At 44.9% G+C, this 21,154-nt stretch overlaps 1 protein-coding gene across 1 annotated transcript; it reads right to left on the bottom strand.

Annotated features, from left to right (window-relative positions):
* Positions 1–2,890: 2,890 nt before the first annotated feature.
* sys1 (SYS1 golgi trafficking protein) lies at positions 2,891–20,782 on the bottom strand. Its single transcript, XM_052031386.1, has 4 exons — positions 20,627–20,782; positions 12,670–12,968; positions 8,623–8,690; positions 2,891–3,941 (listed from the first exon to the last, which is right to left on the bottom strand). Exons 2-4 carry the CDS (start codon positions 12,829–12,831, stop codon positions 3,701–3,703), a joined length of 471 nt encoding a protein of 156 aa, XP_051887346.1. The 5' UTR covers positions 12,832–12,968; positions 20,627–20,782; the 3' UTR covers positions 2,891–3,700.
* Between the last annotated feature and the right edge of the window lie 372 nt (positions 20,783–21,154).

Below are 21,154 nucleotides of genomic sequence, written 5' to 3'. Positions count from 1 at the left end.
GTGATGGGTGATTCCAGGTGAGAGGGGGAAGGTAGGTGGGTGGGGAAGGGGATGAAAAGGGAGTGGTGCAAAGCTAAGAGGTGATAGAAGAGGCGAAAGGCTGGAGGAGGAGGAACCCGGTAGAAGAGGGCAGTAGACCACTGGAAAAAAGGGAAGGTGGGGAATAGATGGGCAGGTCACGAGGGCGGGGGACCCACAGGAATGAGGGAAGATGGGGGGGGGGCTGGCGGGGGTGAGAAAAAGAGGGGTGTTTTTACCGGAAGTTAGAGAAATTGACATTGAGGCTGTACTTTCTTACATCACTCCCTTTCACCCCCACCCCCCCCCCCCACCCTTCCCCACCCACCTACCCACCAGACTCTCACCTGCCAGCCTGTGCTCCTCCCCCCAACCTTCTCATTCTGGCTTCTGCCCTCTTCCTTTCCAGTCTGATGAAAGGCTTCCGAAACGTCGACCGTTCATTTCCCTCCACAGATGCTGCCTGACCTGCTGAGTTTCTGCAGCACTTTGTGTGTTGCTCCAGATTCGAGCATCTGCAGAATCTCATGTCTGACATAGGAACCAAGACTAGATGGGAGCTCCTCCTAGTGGACTTCATCATACACTGCAACCACCCGCAGTTTTGGACCACCAATTTACATTTACTGCATCAAATTCAGTTGCCGCACTTCCATTAGGACAGACTGGGTTATACCGAACTACATTAACTATACAAATATTTCCAATTTTTTTATTGCAGCAAATATAATCGACAAGATAAAAGACTAATAGAAGTTACTGCAATTGTAATGAAATAGCTTTTTTTTGAAAAGAACCAACTGTGCAGAATGGTCTCATGTTAATTTATAATTCCTTTAGAGGCAACTTCCTTTTAAATAAAAAGCTAGACTAATATTTCAGGAGAAAAATTAAGATTACAGTGGGGCAATCTCCATATACTGGAATTACTCCCATCCTTTGGGAGTTGCTTCTGTTCCATGTGTGGGAGATTTTAATTTTCATATTATGCAAATGACAAAATCTCAAACAGTAAAGGTAATGCACTTCTAGAACAACCTGCCTAAAAACCAACACAAGAGTAGATTGTATGGGGTTTAGTACTGAATCATGAGCCAGAATTAGTCTAACAGTAAAAAGGAGATTTTAAAGTGATCAAATTATTGAATTTAATATTGGAGAAACAAAAGGACTGCAGATGCTGGAATCTAGATGAAAAACACGATGATACTGGAGGAACTCAGCAGGCCAGGCAGCATCCATGGAGAAAAGCAGGCGGTCAACATTGAGTCAGGACCCTTCTTCATGACTGAAGATAGGAAAAGGGGGCTTGAGAGGGGGAAAAAAAAGTCACAGGATTAAATTTAATTAACTTTCAAAAGGATTATAAGTATTTCCCATTGTTTAACAACTTGAGTTTTTTTTTGTACAATTAAGACCAATGCATACTCCTCAAAGGCAAAGGGTCCATTATGTAATTAAATAATCAAGGTTACCAAAACATGCAAGAGACAACTAAGCCAAGTGAGGAGGTCTGAAGAGCCTCAAGAAAAGCTTGCTGGATTAGGAGAGAAGAAAGAAATGACGAGGAAAGCTAGAACTGGGGACACAGTCAAAATTAAGCTCAAGACTATTAGGAGTTAAATCTGGAAACTTGTTTTAAAAGAAAATACAACGAGGAAGAAGAAACCAGGAACACTCTGAAATATCGGTTGTGCTGGGTTAACCGAAACTTACCTGGAACTTTCTGCTGGAATAAAAGAGTAACAGGAGCTGTAGGTATTGAGGCACAGATCAGCCATGATGTGGTGCAATGATAAAAGAGGGTCTTTTCTCGTCCCCATGTATCAAATTCTATATTTTATTCTTGATGCTACTGGGGCTCCTCAGTTTATTATTTATGTGATCACATGCTCCATAATCCCATTTCCTTGCACCATATTTTGAAGACTCTAGGGTTTCCCTGCCTGTCAGTTTTACAAGGTGAAACTCTTATGTGGAGAGTCCACAAGACATAGGAGCAGAATTAGGCCATTTGGCCCATCGAGTCTGCTCCGCCATTCAATCATGGCTTATTTATTTTTCCCCTCTCAACCCCATTCTCCTCCCTGTAACTTTTGATGCACTTACTGATCAAGAACCTATCAACCTCTGCTTTAAATATACCCAATGGCTTGGCCTCTACAGCCGTCTGTGGCAATGAATTCCACAGATTCACCACCCTCTGGCTATAGAAATTCCTACTCATCTGTTCTAAAGGGACGTCCTACTATTCTGAGCCTGTGCCCTCTGGTCCTAGATTCTCCCACTATTGGAAACATCCTCTCCATGTCTACTCTATCCAGACCTTTCAATATTCAGTAGGTTTCAATGAGATTCCCCCCCCCCACCCCCCATCCTTCTAAGCTCCAGTGAGTACAGGCCCAGAGTCATCAAACGCTCTTCATATTGTCCTGAGAGACGACAAACATAGCAGTGAGCATCTCCATGTTGCACACAACGGATGCAACAGCCCATTTCTCAAATATCATGAAGAATGTTAGATGCCAACCTTACAAGACTACAATGATAAAATCTAGGTACAGCACCAACAGAAACCCTTTTAAAATGGGCCCATTTCTTTCATTTAGGGAATCATTACTCAAATTTAATCACATGGGATTCATTCAGTAAGCACATCAGGTGCAAGATCCCTTGAACAACTCTTCAACATCACTGCCTAAACTTGCATCGCAAACCTGACTCACAGAGGATTGATAACAGCCAAACCAAATCCTAGCAAGAATCATCATGAGGGAGGTGGAAACGGATGGTGGCAGATGGGTCTTAAGTAGTCAGAGCCCAGGATTTTTGCAACAAGTGATTTGAATCAAAAACTAAAATGTTTATATTTAAGCACTGCAATAGATTTATTCCTCATTGTCTTTTAATCTTTTAAACAAAATAGAGATCAAGCTGTATACCATGCCAATTAAACATGGCACTAGAGTCTGGACTGTGCATAGGTAACAGTCCCCAAATCCAGGACCAGCCTTTAGTTTCAAAGTGCTTTTACCATTTAATTAAAACTATTTTTCACCAATCAGGAGATACATGTCAATATCAAAACAAGAGGTGCTTAATTTTTGCTTATCTATGCAATGCCAGACACATCCAGTGTTACAACAGATCCCAGGGTTCAGTTGATGACAGACTCAGCACTCCTTAATGAATGGATTATTTGAGACACAGGTTTCTAGTTTGCAAATACTCAGTCTGTATACAGGTTCAACAACAAACGCAAAAGGGCATTTGGATCAGAGAAAACAAAAATCAGTGATGAATTTTGGAACAATTTTGTATGTGGTGTTCTCATTACCAATCTCTCAAGATGTAAAAGCAGCACACTACATTCTCAGCATCCCAGTGAATCCACACCTAGACCGGTTTACACAACTGTGCATGCCCCTTACTTGTGAACTCAGTCACCAACTCCGTCCACCGAAATCCAGAAAGTTACATGCGTAGAAAGGCTTTGATAAAAACAAAGTAGTACACAATCCATTTTCACTTTTTTGCAGCAGGATTATATATGGCCAAAAAATTAAATATCTTTATTCTGTGCGCAGAATCTTGCTAACATGGAAATAGTTGTCAACATCCATTTTAACACTGGTTGCTGCAGCAGTTTCAGCTGTGACTGGACAAATCCGAGAGGTTGTGTTCACAGGCTGGATTTGGGCCCAGCGTTCACAGGAATGGCTCTCAGCTCTGTCCGCATGCACAGGTACTCCCCTATCACAGCCATCAGGGCAATGCACACAATGTTCACCAGCCACCAGCTCAGCGCCGTGGGAAAGTGCAAATTGTAGATCCAACAGCCCATAAAGTGGAAGATATGGACAGTCACGGTGAAATCCAAACACTGCTTTCCTCTCCGGATAAAATACCACAAGCCAAGTGCGCTGGTGAAGGAAACAGGAAGAGGTTAGATTTGCACAGAGCAGAATGTAAAAAGCTTTTAGTGTTGACATCAATGATCTGATATTGTTTGTGGTGGAGCGCCAAGCATTCACTCACACAGTGACCGATGTACCACCTACGACGTGCACCGCAGTATTTAACCAAGGCTACTTTGACAGGACCCCTCGCATCCGCAGCCTCTACTACCAAGGAAGAGAAGTATGCAGACAGTGGGAAGACCATTTCCCTTCCAAGTCGCACACTACATCCATTTGGAATTATTATGCCATTCTTCCATCACAGCCAGGATCCAAATCCTGGAAAACCTCATCGTGGAAGTACTTTCACCAAGGATTGCAGCCGTTCAAGGAGGCAGCTCACCAACCTTCAAGGGAAGGTAAGAATGAGCAATAAATACTGCCCTTGCCTGTGACACCCACAGCTAGTAAATATAAATAGTTTCATACTGCAGCAGACTATCAATCTAAGGGAAGGCTCTACTGCTGGATCAGATGTTAAACCAATCTCCCAGGTGGAAGATCATCTCACCCCATTTCAAGGAACCAGTGGTCCTCCTGTCCAATACTGATCCCTCAACCACCACCTCCAGGAAAAGAGATTGTGTATAGTAAGCTCCCATGAACAAGCAGACAAATGGGCTGGGGGTTTCTCTATAGTGACTAGACTTCAAAAACACTTGCTTGTAAAGTATTCTGGCTTGTCCTCACATCACAAATAGCGCTGAACAAATACAAGTCTTTTCTTCTTATCAAGTCTCAGGAATGCAGCTGTTCCAATCACCCATAATCTGAATTGTATGCCCCACTCAGATACATTGCTACACTGAAACTTTCAGCTCGAGAGAGTCCCCCTGTTTCAGCAGTGAATCGTTTTGCCCACCATCACGACAACCCGCTGGCAACTGACAGTCAGATTCGGGTGGACTGAGCCGAGGAACTGGGCTGTCAGGGCTAAATCATTTCACGTAGGATTCCTAGAGACAGAAGTGAAAATAAAAGTCCATTTAAAAAAAATGGTCTGATCTGGTTTCAACCCATTGGGTCAGATACGAACAGATTTCTCAGCTCAAATGCCCCATTATTCCCTTTTTCTTAGCACTCAATTAGGATGTTGCAACTTCTGAGTGATCACAGCCAACACAATGGTGACATTCCATCAAGGTGAAGACATTTCCTGTGCTTCTAGCTGCACATATTCCTGCATTTTACAAAGCACGACCAGAAATAAAGCAGCAGAAACTCAGTGAAGAATTTGTGTAGTTTTAAGCTCAATTTGCTGGTGTTTAACCGGACTTTGCTTACATGAACAACTATGCACACTGTCAGCAGGAGGCAACTGCATGGATGAAGAATTTGCATTTCTGCAGTATCTTCCACAGCTTTACCGAAGTGCTTTACAGTCAATGCCATGGTAGGAGTGGTCACTGTTGTGATGCAGCAAACAGCTGCCAATTTACACACTGTAAAATTCCACAAACAGAAGTTCAATAAGTCACCAATAAACCATTTTTGATGGCTTGTTGAAAAGGAGAAAACACTCAATTTTCCTGCTGTAGTTTTATAGGACAGATGGAGCCTCAATTCAACACTTCGTCCAAAATACAGCACCTTCAACAGAGCAGCACTCATTCAGGGCTGGAAATAAAGTGCCAACCTTTTAATATCCTCAAGTCACTCGAGTATCTTGCAAATATGACATTATCGGCTACAATACACTCATTTGGGGCAAACAAGTGAACACCCTACGTCTAGTCACTATTACCCACCGACTTGCTATACTGGTGAGGTCAGCCGTTTATTACTGGGAGTGCTGTAAATATTGCATGATCCTTCAGGGCCCCCTCCTGTGTCCAGTGAAACCTCTTTGCCATGAGATGGAATGTATTTGATGTCGTGCTGGCAGGTAGCAAAGTAGTAATAGTCAGGTGTGCAGTTGGAGCCAGGGTCCAGAATCAGGGTTGGGTGTTTTGCTTTGTTAATGACTATGTAATTTTACATGTGAATAACCACCCAACTTGCAGGTTATTTCTAAATATACAACTTTGCAAGTCCTGTAATCATCAGTGTTTTAAGTTACATTGATATCTGGCTAATACTGCAGCCAGACCCTAGGTGTTTGGTCAGAACTAGGGGTCAGGTGTGTGGGTATATTTTGGCCAGGGCTGGGGTTGGGAATTTGGATAGCTGTGCTGACAAATCTGCCATTTTCTCCTTCAGTGGTAGCCACTAGCTGCTGTGGATGGTAAAAAGAGTCAGAAGCTGGTTAATCTCCTCCTGGTAAGGCTGCAAATGGCACTCATTCTGATCAGCTGAAACATGCACAGAAGTTGTTACATCCAGGGAGGGATTGATCACAGTACGTCATTGCAGACTTAGTACCTTAGCGGTATCCATGCTTTTTGTTATCCATGGGAGAACTATGCCCTGTCCCTCGTGGAAGATGAATACTGTGTGCAATTTGAATTCTGCTGCTCAGAGCGTTTGCTGACAAGAGGAACAGCACAGCAGTCATTGGCAAGAATATCCCCTCAGGGACAAACTCAAGAAAACATGCCAGTTTACCCAAATAAAACATTTGTCAATGAGAATTTATGAGTTATTTTAAGTGAACAGAGAAACAATGTAACTGCTGGGATTGTAGCTTTGCCCATGATCAAGGTTGGCCTTCATAGTTCTAGACATTCAATAACAAAGAATACCCCGTTGGCCAAATCAATGGAAGGCTGGTGTTTGAAACCATACCATAGCATGACTCAACATTGGGAGAAGAGAAAAGAAGGGGAAAAAAAGTGGCTGCCAATGCCTGGCCACCCAAAGAGGAGGTTCCAAGAGGGATATAGATAAATGAAGTGAGCGGGCAAAGGATCTGACAAATGGACTAAATATGAAATTGTTCTTATTGGCATTTAGAAATCAGCTAAACAAGAGGAGATTGTAGAGTTCAGAGATGCAACAAGATCCTGGTTTCCTTGTGCATGATTCTCAAAAGGTGTGTACGCAGTTATCTTGAGTAATTAGGAAAATGAACGTTATTGTTTAGTGCAAAGGAACGGAACACAAAAGTAGGGAGGAAGGTTGGACAGGCAAGGTCTGTATCTGCTCAAGTGAGAGAGGACTTGATTGAAATACAAGAACCCAAGGGGCCTTGACAGGGTAGATGAGGTTTCCTTTTGTGGCCGACTGTAGAATTTAGTGGGGTGGAGTAGGGTTTACACTGTTTAAAAAAGGGGCCACCCCTTTAAGACAGGCGAGGGGAACCCTTCTTTCGGTGGGTCGGGGGTCCTCCACCATCTCCATTCTCTGACTCCTTGAACAACCAGTTGTGGTGAACAGATTTATTCCATCTTAAACAGTGAGAAAACCAAAGTCATCATCCTGTCCAGCACAAACTCTTTTCCCTAATCATCAACTCACTCACCCTGCCAATTGTCTGAACCTGAACCAGACCGTAGCAACCTTGCATTTGACCTCAAGACAAGCCTCCATTGTTTATTTTCAACTCTAACATCATCCAGCTCCAAATCTGCTTCAGGCATTGAGCCTTCATCTGTAACCAAGTTATCCCTACACCCGACTTATCAGACTGAAAGACAAACCCTCAAAGTTAAAATCTTCATCCTTATTTTCAAATCCATTCACAGCCTCTGCCTCCCCATCTTAAATCGCCCCTGGTACCATGACCACAGAACTCTGTGCCTGTCCAGATCTAGACTTGAGCAACCCCTGTATTAACTGCAGCCAACTACAGTGGCTCAAAGCTGTGGGATTTCCTCTCTAAATCTGACTTATTACTCTTTCCTCTAAGAAGCTCCATAAAACTTACCTACAAAACCTGGCAATACTTGTCTCTCAGCAAATCCTTACACATCAAGGAAAATGTACTTTGAAAACATTTTCAAATTACATTTCCTCCATTGCTGCAAAAATTTAACTATACAAAATGCAAAAGCAATTAAATATTCAGCATCTCGGGTTCCTGCAAGTAGCTAATGCTGGATTGTTAAAGATAACTAAATGCAGAAAGAGATTGAAGATCACCTATGGTGCAAGTTACAAATTTAAAGAGGGAACTTGTAATGATTACTTTTAAAATCCACCTTTTTTTTTATAACCCAAAAGCAACACAAGTTTTAACATTGAACACTGCATCAAAGTGTGGGCACATCAGGTCAGAAATCTCACTTACACAGCAATCCTCTGCTTTTGAGCAGCTATGAGCAAAGATAACCTTGGCAAGGATAACATAACTACTGCTGATGGTAGCTCAGATACCTCGTTTCTTAAGAGAGCATGGACAAGTTGGATTTATATGTTCTTAATTTATTAAGCCCTCCCTGGGTGTTTCATAAAAGGTTCCAACATAATTTGGCACTGAGTGACTAAAAGCTCCAGTAAAGGGATAAAGGAGGAACAAGTAGAGGAAGGGAACTCCAGATCCGAAGTGTGATGGACACAAAGTCAACAAAAGGAAAGCACAGTTATCACTTGCTACTGATATTGTTACACGGATTTAAATGTCAACAAGTGAACTTTGAATCCTTAAATAAGTTTGTTCTTGCATTGTTCCTGGGGATTCTGTAAAACAGACAGCCATGGAATAAATTATAAGCAGCCCGGTTAATCTCCAATTCTCTCCTCACCTCTAATCTGTACATGCACTTACCACGTGAGTGAATTGAGGACAAAGGCCATCATCGAGAGTCTCCCCTGACCTGTGGAAAACCCCAACACCTAAATCACAAAGAAATCAAATGTAAATAGAGAAGTAAAATAAAACCCCCTCCAAGAACCAGGCCTCTATCCAGGTACTTCCCAATATAACAAAGGCAGCATAGTTTCACACACTTGTTTTGCTGGTTAGGATGTTTATCATAGAACATCAGCTGTGATGCAGAAGGTGGCCTCATTTGTAAGGGGGCCAGCAATTTGCTGCAAAGAAACATTAATACTTACCCATACAACAATGCGAGAACGCACCAAGCTCTTCCCTAGTATGGTTCCACCTTACCATGGTGCACTTTGGGCTCAGTTCTTCCAAGTTTAAACAGTAAATATTAAACTTCTAACAGCCTACTTAGAATATAGTTTTTAAACCAATAAAACTGTGCTAGCAATAATGTGATGCATTTTGTTTTAAGAAAAAGATAATGTGGATGGACTACTGACCATTTTTAAAAAAAAATGAATGTGTGAAAGAATATGCTAGCCAATGGTGAAGCTTGGGTAACTCAGTGGAGCAGGAAATCTAGAACAGTAAAAGTATGGCCTCATTGTGATTTTGGATGGGCTATCATTGTTATTACCAATTTAGTTCAAATATTTTAAAAAAGCTAAGCACATTTGCACACACACTTTTATAACGACTAAAACTACTTGGATTTTGCCAACCATTACAGTAATGGTAAAAACATTCATGTCGAAGACCTTTCATCAGATTCATCTACTATTTTACAAAAGCAGAAACTTTATACTGCATGACTATGTGAAGTAGAGCCTCGAATTTCTCTGCGACATTGAATGGACAACAGCCTTGAGGTGGTGGGGGTTGGCAATGAGTGAACGATTCCTGTTCCTATGTTAGGATGATTACTTGCTGTAGATTAGTGAAGGAAATATCAGAGACTAAATCCTGGTTGGCACTTAGAGGGTGATGAAACCCATGTTGCAGTTGAAGGGAAGCATGTGAGATATTGGATGGGATACACATAATAAAAGAGAAAGCATTAACATGCTTGGCAACTTCAAAAGTAGATAAAGAACCAGGCAGTTAAAAGAATGGACGAAAATGCAGGATGGATTTAAGGAAAGATCACTTCTGATTGAATATTTTGAGGCAGTAACAGGAGGGTTGAGGAGAGATGCACTTTTTACATAGTCTACTTGGATGCAAGACTTTTGACAAGGTCCCTCACGGCAGGCTGATAAAAGGAAGAGTAAAGGTGCATGGGATCCAACTGAGAAGGGCAAATGAGATGCAAAACTGCCTCAGTGGCACAGTCTTGATTCAGAGCCTTGACCTCAAACATCAACAGTTCATCTCTCCCCGCCCTCCCTCCCACACACATGCTGCTCAACCTGATGAGTTCCTCCAGCAGTTTGTTTTTTTTCCCCCAAAATTGGTAGGAAGCAGAAGATAATGAGCGATGGGAGCTTTTGTGACCAATGTGGCTCCATGGGGTCAATACTCAATTCCTTGCTTTATTTATAAAGACAAAAGTTTGCAGATATTATAAATGTGGCCACATGGTTGACAGAAGAAAAGGTTTCAGCTTCAAGAGAACATGCATGTAGTCTGGTCATTGAGGCAGAGAAGTGGCAAATGGAATTTACTCCTGAGAAGTGCGAGGTAATGTATTTGTGAAGCAGCGAGAGAGTATGCAATAAATGGGAGGATATTGGGAAGAGTGCAGAAACAGAGGAACCTTGCAGCGCAAATCCACAGATCCTTTTAAGGGTATATGGAATGCTTTCCTTTATTAGCTAAAACAGAATACAAGAGTAGGAAGGTTATCCTATAACGTACACAATGTCACAGCTTGAGTATTACGTGTAGTTCTGGTTTCCTCACAGAAATGGTGCAATTACAGAGCGTAGAAGAGATTTATGATAACATTGGCAGGAAGAACAAAGGCCGAAGAAAGGCTCGGTAGGCCAGGGATGTTTTCTTTGGAACAGAGGTGATGGAGAAGACCAAGTGGAAAGTTGTATAAAGTGAAGGGTCTATTTCAAATGGCTAAGGGGTCAAAAACCACCAGGCCTAAATTTAAGATAATTAAAGGAATAAGGGGAGATGAAGTTGTCACCCCAAAAGGTGCTGGGGTATTGAAATCAACACAATCAAGACTGAGATCCTCACCATATTTAAAAAATGTTTAGTTATGCATTTAAAGAACTGTGACCTACACATTAGTGTTGGAAGGTAGACTAACAATAGATAACTGTCCTAACTGGCACAGACGATAGGGTCAAATGGCTTCCTCCTGTCTCAAACTTTTAATTTGTAAATTACCTACTTTTTAAAAATTGGTATGGTGCAGCTCTCAAAGTATTATATCAACTGGCTGATATTACGGATTTGTTTACAACCTCTTCCCATTCTACTCCACCCCACCACAGACTGAATGTCTACTCACAACTGAGCCTCACGTGTACCTCATGGAATGGCTGTCACCCTTCCCAAACTACAATGTAGGGGAGGGATAATAGATAAACTTGTGATGCTTCTTTTCCTACTGATGAATTAGAAGTGTCTTACTAATACTGTTGGGAATTTCTCCACCCACAGAAAGGGGAGAGTAAAGTGATTCTAGTTTAAAAAGACTTCCTCATCATAAGTCCAGTCAGTGTGGATCAGTCGTAACATCTCCTCCTCACTGACAATCAACACAGGCACACCTCAAGAATGTGTGCTTAGCCTATGCTTCTACTCTCTCTGCACTCATCTAGAGATGTGTGGCTAAGCACATCTCGAATGCCATCTATAAATTCGCCGACGACACCACTCCTGTTGGTAGAATATCAAATGGCAATGAGGTGGCGTACAGGAGTGAGATAGACTGGCTGGTTGAGTGGGGTTGAATGCAAGGTTGTTGTTGTGACATCAGCAAGACCAGGGAATTGATTGTGAACCTCAGGAAGGGGAAGTTGGGAGAATAGACACCAGTCCTCATTGAGGGGTCAGCAGTGGGAAAGGGTGAGCAGCTTCAAGCCCCTGGGTGTCAACATCTCGAAGGATCTATCCTGGGCCCAACACATTGATGCACTCACGAAGAAGGCACGCCAGTGGCTCTACTTTGTTCGGAATTTGAGGAAATTTGGTATGTCACTGAAGATTCTTACAAATTTCCATAGATGTATAGTGGAGAGCATTCAGACTGGTTGCATCACAGCCTGGTAAGGGAGCCTCCAATGCACAGGATCACAAGAGGCTGCAGAGGGTTGTAGACTTAGCCAGCTCCATCATGGGCACAACCCTCCTCACCATTCAGTACATCTTCAAGAGGTGGTGCCTCAGGGTGGTGGCATCCATCACTAAGATCCCTCACCATCCGGGACATGCTCTCTTCTCGTCATTACCATCAGGGAGGTGGTACAGGAGCCTGAAGACTCACACTCAATGATTCAGGAACAGCTTCTTCCCCTCCACCATCAGATTTCTGAACAGTCCATGAACACTACCTCATTATTCCTTTTTTTTTGCACTATTTATGTAATTTATTGTAATCTTATGTCCTTGCACGGTACTGCTGCTGCAAAGCAACAAATTTCATGTCATACAAGTCAGTGATAATAAATCGGATTCCGATTCTGAAAAATCTTAGTTTAAAATATGTTTGGGTGTTGTTAAAACATCGAGGGGTCCAGTAAACAATACTCAGCATTCCAGTTAGTACCAGAGTTATGCTGTCTCCACCCCTCCCCCAAGAGGTTCCTTATTTGGAAGCAAATTGCCAAATTCTTACTTGTACCTAAGACAATCTCAGAAACAAACATCACAAACCCCATATACATCTCTCCTCCAAAAATCAGTAACATTTTCAGTTAGTAGTATTTAGCCAAGACTATCCAAACAGCTTCATATACACTGAACACACCCATAGATTTCATTTTTCTCTCCCAGAAAGTAGGATAATTCTGTTTCAACATGGAGGAGGGAGATATTTAGAATCTTTTGCAAGAAGAGAGGATTTTACTTTGTGAAAACTTTTACCTCATAACTAAATATTTGATCGAGTGAACGACTGTTCTGTACAAGGCTATCCACCATGGCCAACCAGATGCCCAAGAAGCTGTAGTAGATGCACTGCATTAGGATGATCTGAGACACAATGAGAATGGGATCCCACACATAGCTGCGGAAGTGTCCAGCCATTCCCACAGCTCCCTTTCGAATCACAGCTGCTTTCAGTCTTTAGTTACTGGGGGCATGGCTTTTGCAGAGACAAGGTGCTGAGAGAAACATCCAAAACACCAAGGGCTCCGAGTCTAGAAACCGATGCACTCACACACCTAGAAAGGAGGAAAACAAAATTCTTTCAGATAAAAAAAAAACACAGTTACTATTATCATCGTAATGAAGTAATAATGAAACTTCATGGAAAGAACATTTAGGGAATAAAAAGGTAACAAAGAGTTTCTGTATGTGAATATAAAGACAGGTGAACAAGATCAGGCCAATCAGTCCTCAAAAGTTCGAGATGCTGCCCCATTTGTACAGCAATTTCACTTGCTTGCCTTGCATTCACCAATATCCTCACTTGACAAAAATCTTTTAAGTTCCATTGAACTTGTTTTTAAATGAAAGGAAATTCTGAGACCATAAACTGAGGGTGCCCATACATGTATCTTCATAACCTTGTGTTCTAAATGAGCAGCTTAAAACTGTGAGCCCTCTCATAATTTTCATACACAGAAAATCTCAATAGATTGAGGCCAAAAACACCAACAGTTTTGGGGCTTGGGAAGGGTCAGGTTCTACTTCTTATGAGTACAGATCTAAGTTTAAGATATCTCATTAGAAACATTGGTTTCTTTGCATCTGCCTCATCTGGCTATTTTAAAACCTCAATTAGATCACCTCTCAACCGTCAAAACTCGAGTGAATAAAAGATAATGCAATTCATTCTCCACTTCAGCCCTGATAAAATTCTGCAGAACGTGTGCTGCAAACCATCAGAAGCCCATCTGCTGCCACTGCAGCACCACTTCATTGCATTCATTATTAGCTTAGAATTGCATACTCAGGTTCCTGCAGCTTGAACCCAGTCTGGTCACCAGTGTGAAAAGCTGACAGAGAAGGATGCAGCGGAAGTTTCAGCCAGTCATTACTGTGGCATAGGTGCCCAAAATAGACTATTTCATTTCGGTTTGGCCTGAATCCACCGAAAACCTCTCCCGTATAACACATGGCAGCATAATGACAAAGTTATAGTTTCATGGATAAACTAATAAGAATTTTTACTTGCAAGAGCCAGAAGATACAACAGGTAACCCGGCTGGGTCCTTTAGTTAATTGCACCAAATGCCTGTTCTATTTAAAAGCAGGCAGCTGAAAGACACCGTACATACTCCTTCACGTGGACATCAGGATCTTGCACCATCTGCTATGTAGAAGCCTCAATAACAGCGCACTGAAATTCAAGCCGTCAACACTGACACTGGACACCAGTATTCAGAGACCAAATGTTTTACAGAGCAACAAGATGAACAAAACCAATAGATAGGATGTTGTTTCTTTAATCTTGGCTTGTCGTCAGATGAAGATCCTACACTAGTAGAGATATTCAGTAGAAAGTTTATGCAGAAGTTAGCAGCAGAACTTGTGAATGTGAGAGATAGGGAAGAAGAAAGGGAACTTCAGCTTCACGGGCAGCATTCTGTAGATAGGAATTGGCACATGTGCTCTGTGACCAAGCGGGTTTCCAAGTACTCTGGTTTCCTACCACACCCCAAAGGCATGCCACTTGGTAGGTTCAATGGATCCTGGAGGTAGGTGGCAGAGATTCAGGCTAATGGGCATGTAAAAGAGAGTTAGAGGAAAGTGTGGGAGAATGGGAGTTCTCTGAGAGCCAGTATGGACTCGATGGGCCAAATGGAAACACGAGAGCTTTTCCTTCTACATTTTGAGTACTGGCGTTCAGTAACTCTGAAAATGTAATGCCCAAAGAGGCTAATACAATTGGTCACGAACCACACCATCCAGAATTGTACCTCAATCATTAAAAATGGTCATTTAACCACTGTTCACAACTTAACTGCTGTGTTTTCTTCATAACAACAATGACCACAATTCACTTGATTTGCTCTAAAGGCCTCTAGGGTCCTGGGATTGTGAAAAACTACTGAAATGAAACATTCCCTAAATGTTAAATAGATCACACACCCACAGGGTTTTTGACCTGGCACATTAACCGTTTGTCCTTCCACAGAAGCTGCCTGAATTAGAGTACTATGAACCCTGTCTATACATCTTACAGCCTCAGTAAAGCAGCCCGCCCACCCCAGACATTCCATCTTCTCCCCCCTCCCACCAGGCAGAAGATAAAGGCCTGAAAGCTCATACCACCAGGGTCAAGGACAGCTTCTATCCCTCTGTTATAGGACTACTGAATGGACCTCACAATCTACCTTGTCATGGCCTTGTACCTTATTGACTGCCTGCAATTTCTCTAATATTCTGCATTCTGTTATTGCTTTTCCCTTGTTATTACCTCAATGGACTGATGTGATGAAATTATCTGTATGGATGGGGTGTAAAACAGGTTTTCCACTGTGATAGTAATAAACCGATTACCTCCAAGATGCTGATATTTCAGAATTCTAGCAATTGCATTTTGATTTTCCACATTTAGTGGTACCAGTTTCTTCAGAAGCCGGTCATACCCATTAAGTTAGGTAGCAGTTTAAATTTGGTTAGTTGTCAGGGAAGGAAAGACAAAACTGCAAGTCAGGGTTGAATACAGTCTCGGGATATATATGCAAGAGCTTTTGATCTTGTTCAACATTTACAAGGTTTTGTTTTTAAACTGTACGAGAATACGTGCTACAGGGTTTGATCATGGCACAAGGGGTTATTTAAATGGAAAGGAGGGTGGGATGAGTGGGAAAATAAAAGAAACAAGGTAGTGGTAGGGAACAGAGTAATTAAGAGGAATTCATTACATTCGTTACAGTCACAATCTAAAGTTCCAATACGTTGCCTGCCTGGACAGGAGTTGGGGAGCTCACCCTGTGTAGCTGGATGGGGTGGGGAATTGCAGTTCTCATACAGACTTAGGAATCAATAAGGTAGGTAAGCCAGGAATGAGGTTTTACTCAGAGTTTAAGAATCAAAATGGCAAACCTCACAATTAGTCTCTGGATTTTTACCCACACATAATTTGAGATAGAGCAAAATAAGTGACAGCTGAAGGTGTACTCAATGGAGAGGCAAGACAGGCAGAGGTTTTGTTATAGGGAAAATGTTAGAAGCCATCATTAAAGATGTTACAGCAAGGCACCTAGAAAAACTCAAGGTAATCATGAAAAGTCAACGTGATTTTGTGAAAAGGAAATAATGCTTGGCCAATTTATTGGAATTCTTTGAAAAAGTAAAATGCACAGTGGATAAAGGGGAAAATCAATGGAAGTACTATACTTACATTTCCAGAAGGCACTTGATAAAATACCACATCAAATGTTATTGTGGAAATAAAAGCTCATGGCATACAAGGTAATATTAATGTGGATAGAAGACCAGCTGGCTAACAGAAGATGGGAGGCAAAATGGGTCTCTTTCTGGTCAGCAAGATGTATTGTGTGCCACAGGGATTGGTGCTGGGCTCTTAACTTTTCACAACTTATATAAATGACTTGGATGAAAGCACCAAAGGAATGGTTATTAGACTTGCTGATGATACAAAGACAGGTAGGAAAGCAAGTTGAGAAGTTTTAAGGAGGCTTCAATGGATATAGATAAGTTGAGTGGGCAAAGATCTGACAAATGGAATTTAATGTGGGAAAATGTGAAATTGATCATTTTGGCAGGAAAAATAAATATGTAATACCTAAACAGTAGAGAGTTTACTGAGTTGAGAAGCCGAGAGATCTGGGTGTCCTAGTGAATGAGTTGCAAAAGGCTCATATGCAAGTACAGTAAACTGACTATGAGAATTGAACAAAAAAGCAGAGAGGTTACACTTCAGTTATATAGGTCATTGGTGAGACCAGCTTTGGAATGCAAGAATAATCATTCAAGGACAGAGATAAATGTGTTGGAAGCAGATTAGAGAAGATTTACTTGACTAATACCTGGAATTAGCAAGGTCGTTCTCATGTTATAATTTCTAACAGCATAGGTGGAAGCTATTCAGCTCATCAAATCTATGCCAGATTTCAGAGCAATCCCATTCCCCACATTTTTCATTATTCTCTCACATACCCATCAACTTCACACATTCTCCTGATGAAAAACAACAAGACGCTGGAGGAGCTCAGTAGACCAGGCAGCATCCGTGGAGAAAAGAAGGCCGTCAACGTTTCAGGTCAGGACCCTTCTTCAGGACTGAAGATAGGAAAAGGGGAAGCCAAATATATAGGAGGGAAAAGCAGAGCAGTGATAGGTGGACAAAAGAGGGGAGGCGGGGTGGGCACAGGGTGGTGATAGGTAGATGCAGGTAAGAGATAGCGATAGGCAGGTGTGGGGGAGAAGAGAGCAGATCCACCAGGAGATGGGCCAAAGTATGGAAGCAGGTGGCATGAGGGGGGGGAAAGAGGGGAGTAGAGGAAAAGGAGAGAGAAAAAATGACGAGGAGAAAAAGAGAGAGAGGCTAGGAAAGGGAAGAGGCAAGGTGGTGATGGTGGTGGGGGGAGGCTGTTGGTTTACTTAAGGGTTCTCCAGTTTGCGTTTGGATCTCTCCCAGCAGTGGAGGAGTCCAAGGACTGGTATCAGCAATGGAGTGGGGGGGGGGGGGGGGGGGGGGGGGGGGGGGGGGGGGGGGGGGGGGGGGGGGGGGGGGGGGGGGGGGGGGGGGGGGGGGGGGGGGGGGGGGGAGTTGAAGTGACTGGCAACAGGGAGATGCAGGTGGCGGTTACGGATGGAGCGTAGGTGCTCTACAAAATGGTCACCTAGTTTGGGCTTTACACTGGCAAGACCAAACGCAGACTAAGTGACTGTTTTGTAGGACACCTACGCTCCATCCGTAACCGCGATCTGCATCTCCAGTCACTTCAGCTCCCCCTCCATCACTGATACGTCAGTCCTCGGCCTCCTCCACTGCCGGGAGAAATCTAAATGCGAACTGAAGGAACAGCACCTCATTTTCCGTCTTGGGGCCTTACAGCCTAACGGCATGAACATCGAATTCTCCCACTAAGTAAACCAACCCCACCCGCGCCCCCCCCCCCCACCTTGCTTCTTCTTTTCTTCCCTTTTCTAGCCTCTCCCTTTTTTCTCCTTGCCATTTTTTCCTCTCCCCCCCCCTCATGCCACCTGCCTCCATACCTTTGGCCCATCCCCCAGTGGATCAGCTCTCGCCTCCTCCCCCACATCCACCTATCACTATCTCTTAACCGTATCTACCGATCATCACCTTGTGCCCACCCGCCTCCCCTCTTTTGTCCACTTATCACTGATCTGTTTTCCCTCCTATATATTGGGCTTCCCCTTTTCCTATCTTCAGTCCTGAAGAAGGGTCCTGACCCCAAACGTTGACCGTCTGCTTTTCTCCACGGATGCTGCCTGGCCTGCTGAGTTCCTCTGGCGTCTTGCTGTTTTTTCATCTAGATTCCAGCATCTGCAGTCCTTTGTTTCTCGAGTACACTGATTCTCCTACTATCCACCTACACGGTGTAATTTACAGTAGTCAACTGTGGGAGTTTAGGACAGAAAGAAGTCAATTAAAACAAAAGATCCTGAGGAGTCTCAACAGGGTGGATGTATGAGAATCTAGAATGGGGAGGGGGAGACAGAGAGAAAGAGCGTCACTGTTTAAAAATAAGGAGTCACCTACTGAGGACAGATAAAAGTGAAATTTCTTCTTTCAGAAGATTGTGGGTCATTGTACCTCTCATCCCTTCCACAGAGCCATACAGTGTAGCAAGACGACAGAGGTAAATAGTAAAGAATGACTTCTCTTCAGTAAATCTGCAGAAGGGCCATGCAAACTTACAAATTAGGAACACTGCCCGGCTCTACAATTCAGGAAGATCATGACTTGATTTGACTGCAGTGTTACCCTGGCATTCCCATCTACCCACAGTTACTATTCCTTTTTTTTAAAAAAAGAATAACCTATTACTGCCTTAAAATTATTAAAATACTCTGAAACCACTGCCCTTATTCAACTCAAAAAAAATATTATCTTAAATAGGTAACCCCTTATTTTTATAGTGACCCCTTGTGCTAGATTCTCCCAGAAGAAAACCATCTTCTCCACATCTTCCCTGTAAAGATCCCTCAGGATGTCTGCTAATCACAGCATATCTTTAGGCAAAAAGTACAACATTCCCTCTGCCCAAACAATGGCACCAGAGCACCTATTAATGAGTCATCAATGGTAGTAAAATCATTACAATTTCACATAAAACAAAATGCTAGGTCAACAACAGATTGACAAGAACAAAGTTCCAATAGTACAAGGCACCCAAACTCAGCAAAACAGTTTTCAAGAAAGGAAAGCTCAAGCACATTTCAGCAAAAGAGCAGCCAAAGCCAGCACACTCTCCAGTCAGCAGATGTCAATGTATTCAAAAGTAGTGTGCTCAATAGCGAATCCACAATCAATGTCCCATCACCAGCAACACAGAACTGGAACTTAACTATCCCTCACCAGTCACTGCTGTAAGGCAGCAACTGTGGCTGTGAAACTATGGTAATGGAGCAGCAACTAGCACACGGGGGGCAGGGGGGAGATAAGGGAGGGAAAGGGGGAGGGAGTAGGAGGACACAATGGCAGAGAGAGGAAGAGGGCAGGCATGAGGGAGGGATAGGTGGACACTGTGGGGGGGGCGGAACATAGCAGGGGTGGTGGGGGAGGGTGGGCATGAGGGAAGGGGTAAGGGACACTGGGGGGAGGAAGATTGGCATGACAGAGGGGGTAGGGGACACGGGGTTAGGAGGGTGGGCATGAGGGGGTAGGGGGACACTGGTGGGTAGGAGGGTGAGCACGAGGGGGTAGGGGGACACTATGGGGTAGGAGGGTGGGCATGAGGGTGTAGAGGGACACTGGGAGTAGGTGGGTGAGCATGAGGGGGTAGGGGGACACGGGTGGGCATGGGGGGGTAGGGGGACACTATGGGGGGAGGAGGGTGGGCATGAGGGGGTAGAGGGACATGGGGGGAGGAGGGTGGTGGGTATGAGGGGGTATGGGGACACGGGGAAGGAGGGCGGGCATGAGGGGGTATGGGGACACGGGGGAAGGAGGGCGGGCATGAGGGGGTAGGTGGACACGGGGGAAGGAGGGCAGGCATGAGGGGGTAGGTGGACACGGGAGGGTAAGTGGGTGAGCATGAGGGGGTAGGGGGACACTATGGGGGTAGGGGGGTGGGCATGAGGGGGTAGGGGGACACAGGGGGGAGGAGGGTAGGCATTAGGGGGACATGGGGGGAGGAGGGTGAGCATGTGGGGGTAGGAGACACTGTGGGGGTAGGAGGGTGAGCATGAGGGGGTAGGGGGACACTGGGGGGAGGAGGGTGAACATGAGGGGGTAGGGGGACACTGGGGAGGAGGGTGAACATGAGGGGGTAGGGGGACACTGGGGGGAGGAGGGTGGGCATGAGGGGGTAGGGGGACACTGGGGGGAGGAGGGTGGGCATGAGGGGGTAGGGGGACACTGGGGGGAGGAGGGTGGGCATGAGGGGGTAGGAGACACTATGGGGGGAGGAGGGTGAACATGAGGGGGTAGGGGGACACTGGGGAGGAGGGTGAACATGAGGGGGTAGGGGGACACTGGGGAGGAGGGTGGGCATGAGGGGGTAGGGGGACACTGGGGGGAAGGTGGGTAGGCATGAGGGAGGGGTGGGAATCACGAAGCGAGGGGCCCGATAGGCAGCCCGGGACGGTGGGGGTTGGGGAAGGTGAGGGGAACGATGACCAGCGGGGCCGGGGCGGAGCGGCGGCTGAGGCTCCGACGCCAGGCAGCTGGTCACTCGCAGCGCCCGCCATCCCGCCGCCCGAAGGAGGAACCGACCTGCCGAGCCGAGAGCCTAAGCCCGGGCCTGACCCAGTCCGCCGCCGCCGCCGGGGGACGGTTCAAAATAAACAGCGACGCGGCGCCATCCGGGGCCTGTCCGCGCAGCCGCCGTCAGCTCCACGCCGGCCGGATGCCCCGCCCTACTGACGTCACGTCAAGACCAACGCGGCGCCCCACCTCCCGCCGTCCCGCCCCAACGACGTGACGTCATCCAGACTGGAGCGGCGCCCCGCCCTAACGACGTGACGTCAGGGGCAGTCCGGCACGGCGCCCGCCTCCCGCCCTCCCGCCGACGCCGAGGGGGTTTGGACGACGAAAGGCGAGTTGCCCCGAACCCCGCGATCACCCCGCTGTTCATGAGGTGGCTTCATGAGGGACCTCCACATGGCGGGCGGCAGCCCCCCTCGCATCACGTTGACGTCTGTCCCGACGGTGAAGCGGGGAGCCCCGGGTCCCAGGGCACAGCCTCAGACCGCAGGGCCTTGTGTCAGGAGGGATGAGGCGGGAGGGCGATCTCATTGAAAC

The sequence above is a fragment of the Pristis pectinata genome, chromosome 16, assembly GCF_009764475.1.
Source record: "Pristis pectinata isolate sPriPec2 chromosome 16, sPriPec2.1.pri, whole genome shotgun sequence".
Classification (NCBI taxonomy): domain Eukaryota; kingdom Metazoa; phylum Chordata; class Chondrichthyes; order Rhinopristiformes; family Pristidae; genus Pristis; species Pristis pectinata.
This window is presented reverse-complemented; position numbering and strand designations above follow the sequence as displayed.